Source organism: Eptatretus burgeri, chromosome 12 (assembly GCF_056783735.1).
Source record: "Eptatretus burgeri isolate ZD-2024b chromosome 12, Ebu_testis_v1, whole genome shotgun sequence".
NCBI classification, from domain to species: Eukaryota; Metazoa; Chordata; class Myxini; order Myxiniformes; family Myxinidae; genus Eptatretus; species Eptatretus burgeri.
Window position 1 is genome coordinate 48589571 of NC_140972.1, and position 5000 is coordinate 48594570.

The window sequence follows — 5000 nt, forward strand, 5'->3', positions numbered from 1 at the left end:
CCCTGGTGTGCAGCTCCCGGCACGACGCGAGCACCCCCTCGTCTGCCCTCGCCGCCTCTCCACAGCTCCGTCCTCTTCGCTCCGACTCCAACGCACACGACGACGACGACGACCAACTCCTTCTTGCTTCTTCTTCCCAACTCCACCGACTGCGAAGTCTTAACTCTACTTGACTGACGAACGCGGTCGCTTATATAAGCCCCGTGGCTTCGCCTTTGACCCCCTGCCTTCGACCTTTCACCTCGCTCCCCATTGGCCCGAGAAAAAGTGGGCGTGAATGCTTTTTGATCCATAAATTTGCATATAGCGACCGCCCTCCAACGCCCTGGAGGCGGGGCCAAATCGCCCCTCGCTCACCGATTGGACGGCACAAAAGTGGGCGTGTGTCGTTTTTGATCCGTTTTTGGAGCGGAAAATCCGTGGTTTTGTACACGCTGTTCGGCGCGCGCCCTGCACGAGTCCAACACCGGCACCCACAAGCGGCGCAAGAACGGTGGCAATGCGACGGTTGCGAGGTGTGACGGGAAGCGGCGCCGCGGTGGGTGGTTGATGTTGTGGTTGGTGGTGGTAACAATGGCGGTTGGTCCAAAATAAAGATAGTTAAAGAAAAACGGCTATCCTGAAGAGTCGCAGCACGCATAAATGACATGTATTCCCACTAGACAACGGGTTTGGGCCTAACTACACATATACTTACCGAGATATCTCACCTAAGGGACCTGAATGGTGGTTTGCGAATTTGGTAACCACAACAATATATATATGTATATATATATATATATATATATATATATATATATATATATATATATATATATATATATACATATATATATGTATATATATATAGTTTTGCAAGGACTGCCCTGCAGGCAGCCTGTGCATCCATCATGTCCATTTGTTTTGTGACCATCTCCATCCATTCCCCTGCACCAAAGACTTTGCAACGACTTTTGCCTTTTACCTTTTTCCATTTCACAGATCACAAGTCCTGGGCCATGGTTAGTGTAATGTAATAGATAAGTTAAAATTGTAAATTCGTGAACCCCCGCCTGCATGTTTGTTTTAGCGCCGGCAATTTTAGTTAAGTTGTCCGAATGAGTCTGTGAGAGTTTGTTTCGTTAGTTACGCAGCGCATTAGGTTATTTATTTTTGGGACACGTTTAAAGAAATGTCGCACTCAGGGATCCGAAGGTAGAACGTACTCGGGGAAAACTTACACATTCTGGTCACGCGAAAATTTGACGACTCGGGACGAGTCTGTAAAAAGGGGAGGGGGTAGTGTTACGAATTTGGAATTCAATTGCACACAACATACAGGTTCACTTAGTCAGCTATGTCGATAAGTGCATGTTCTCTAGATAGCTCACCTTCCATTGTTTAAATGTTTTGAAATCGATTAGATGCGCTGCGGATCGATTTAATAGTTAGAGAGCGAACAATGGAGACGTCCCTCCCCCTCTTCTGTGAAGAGGAAGAAGAACCCTGCGGTGACGTCAACAACTCCCTCCCACCCGTGTTGAGAAGCGGGGTGGGGGGGGGTGGATCACGAGTGCATGAGTCACGCCGGGTGCGGGGGAGGGGGTGGGAAGGAGAAAGGGGAGATCCTTTCTTTGTTCGTGTGGGAGTCCCGTGGTAGGGCTGAGTTCCTGGGAGTCCCGTGGTAGGCCTGAGTTCGTGGGCTGAGTTTGTGGGAGTCCCACGGTAGGGCTGAGTTGGGGGGAGTCCCGTGGCAGAGTTTGTGAAGAGTCCCGTTCTGAGTTCCGTGTGCAGAGTTCGTGTGCTCAGTCCCGTGGGAGGAGTAAGCTTTTTGCTTTGGAGAGAGCAGTCGTTCAGCAGGCCATTGGGTCCTGCTTGGCTTGCTTGGCTTGAGGCCTTCGGAAGCTTTTTGCTTCGGCTGGCTCAGTGAGCTTTGGCTGCTGCTTTGTTTTGGAAGGAACTTGAGCCAATTGTTCGGCTCAAGCTGCGAGTGGAGGCTTCTTCCTCTTCTTCTTGGTTCGTGGAGCTTTTCGTTCTCCATTTTGTTTCCCGGCTTGGTGCGACGCGTCGGCCTCTTCTTGGAGTTGGATCCTCGGGGAAGCGACGATCGACAGGAAGGATCGGCGCCTCGTCTCACCGGCATGTGTTGAGAAGCGCGGGAGGATTCGCGGGAGCTCGGGAAAGATCGCGGCGATTGGATCCAGCTCGCTCTCGCTGGAGCCCGGGTCCGGACAAGTTGAAGGCCACACGAGGTGGAAAGGTTCGAGTCAAGCTCTGAGTTTCAGCTCATCTGTCCTCCGAGCTGGAGCTCATGATTGAAGGCCTCAGCCACCATTTTGTGTGTGTGTGTGTGTGTGTGTGTGTGTGTGTGTGTGTGTGTGTGTGTGTGTGTGTGTGTGTGTGTGTGTGTGTGTGTGTGCGCGCGCGCGTACGTACATGTGTCCGTGGGCCCGTCTAATAAGTAGGAACTGCTGTGAAGTGAAAATGACTGTACATAATAAGTAGACGGTTGTAGTTCTTTTGTCGTGCTTTTGTTGCTTGTATAATTACGTGTTTTGCCTTATTCAATTGCATACGTGTTTCATTATAATAAATGTCCTTGTGTGAATGTAAACCTGCTCGTTGCATCCATTCCCTCATTGACTGAACATTTCGTGTGTTGGGAGTTAGAAAGCCGTTGGTTTGCCGTAATAGGGGGACATTTGGACCGACGGTTCTCGGCGATTACGCCGCTTGGAATCGCGCACAGACAAGCTCGCCTCGGCGGTTTGTTCCGTACGAGATCCATCGAGGGTGGAATACCCCGGTAGTTGGGATCACGTGGGTATTTAGGTACATTGAAGATTGGCAATCGACCCTACCCCACGTGATCTGCCGATTGGCGTATTTCGGTTCTTGTACAAGGACCCGTCGCTCGGAGTTATCCGGGCGGCGATCTATATTCCGGGCGATCGGTCGGGCCGACTCGACTTGCGGCTCCGTTCAGAGCGGTCGGTTGGGGGCTGACCCCCGGCCAGTAACAATATATATACATACCTAAAATAAAACAAGTCCAAAAATAATTCCCAAATGTAGGGCTTTCAACTCATTTTATGCCATGAAAGTGTGATTGCAAAAGTAAGGCAAAATTGGACGTGGATAATCCTTGTGCTGAACGACTAAATTGTTGATGGGTTTGGTGAAGCGATGTGGGATGCACCAAAAGCGTTCGTCAGAGTACATACTTGTTCTATCACCCCCTCTGTAAAACAGAATGGAAGGGAAGAATGCTGGCAATCCCGTAGAACAATTGGAATACCGAGTTTCATTAAATAAAACCAAAACATCTGTGGATATTATCTATGCAGCATGGCAATCAGTGGATAGGTGACACAAAAGCAACCAAACAAAGCAGAAGGAATACTGCAATGGCATGTGGTTGAGCTCCTGCAGGTTGACCAGCTTGTTTTATATCCCACTGATAGGCCAGATGTGCATCCGGACCTGAACCTAAATATAATCAGCTTGTTCTTGTCACTTTACCAACTCATTCACCAAGTTTTGTCATTTTGAAATATCTTGCTATACACATCGTTTTTGACCACATCTCTCAATGGTGAAGAATCACTTGAAAATTCCAGTATCTGGATCTTCAGTCAAACCTGTCCATCAAGTTTTGTCTGAATCTGTCCATAACGTTGAGATATCCTGCTCACAAACAGGGGTGAAAACATAACCTCTGTCCACCTTCGGTGGCAGAAGTAATAAAGTTGAAGATGAACTCTCTGAACATTAGTCTGGTTGCTCCTTTGAATCTGACGAACTCTAACCACAATCCAACAAAAAGCTAAAATACTTGGTACGTTCCCTGCAACGATCCTCTAAAATCCTTCAGCTTCTTGGTCTGCTCTGGAAATAGAGTACGATTAATATTTCCATTTTACTGGATTTATAAGCATCTATCCCGAGGCCTGGCTTCAATTTTTGTGGTAAACAGGCCTGGCAGACTCTGGCCATGTGAGCAACACAAAGGCTCGCGTTTGTCCGACAAGACCACGCTTGCATCGTGAAACAAGATCTCGTGTTGGGAATACAAAAAGCCAGTTATCTTTACAAAAAACAAGGCACGTCACAGCATTCCACTTGGCAAAAGCTGAGGGCATAAGGATATCCACCATGATATGAACCAAAGTGAAGCCAACTTGTCACAGAAGCACAAGTATCTTGGTTTTGTAAGCACAATGTCAAAGTCGACACTATTTATGAAAGAATTTCATTTGATATGGAGACACGACAAAAACAAAACAAAAAAACAAACACAGAATGCTTTGATCAATGATCTGAAAGGTTGTGCAGTTGCTGAAAAGATAAATGGTGAAGAGAAGAGTTCAAGGAACCATGTCAGATGTCTACATCATTGTCCATACACTGCAAGCCTGAGACAACCAACGCAGCCCTTTCAAAAAAACAAGGGTACTTTGAGGTTAAAGTTTGCGATACTAATAAGCCCTCTTTACATGGTATGGTGTTTCTGGCCATTTAATTTTTTTTTACAATCTGGTTGCATTTTAAACATCAGATGTTGATTGGTATGAAGGTTGGACGTGTCATACTGTGCCCAGTTACCACGTAGCGGAACCGATGGTAAGGTGGAGGTGTTGCCGGGAGATCGAGAGAACCTGGCAGTGCAGACACGAGGTGGACCGGAAAAGCATGAAGTCACGGGTTGGGTGCTGGTAAGTTAGCCACACCTTCACAATAATAATGTACGCACATACTTTTAGTCTTGACAGAGCTTGACAAGTCAAGTAATGTTGAGTGGAGAATGGATCCCAGACAGTGTATGCAATAAAAAGAAATTTTAATGACAGACAACCACCAGGGTCATGCTACCTCTTCACAAACTGTCATATATATATATATATATATATATATATATATATATATATATATATATATATATATATATATATATATATATATATATATATATATATATATATATATATATATATATATATATATATATATATATATATATA

General features: G+C 46.1%; 1 protein-coding gene across 1 annotated transcript in view; it reads left to right on the forward strand.

The window, feature by feature from the left end:
* LOC147015571 (insulin-like growth factor-binding protein 7) overlaps positions 1-4729 on the forward strand; it is a 32030-nt gene extending 27301 nt beyond the window's left edge. Inside the window, exon 4 of the mRNA XM_085850446.1 lies at positions 4581-4729. Within this exon, the coding sequence (XP_085706572.1) occupies positions 4581-4703 (123 nt within the window). The 3' untranslated portion in view covers positions 4704-4729. The remainder of the gene's footprint in view (positions 1-4580) is intronic.
* The last annotated feature ends 271 nt before the right edge of the window (positions 4730-5000 follow it).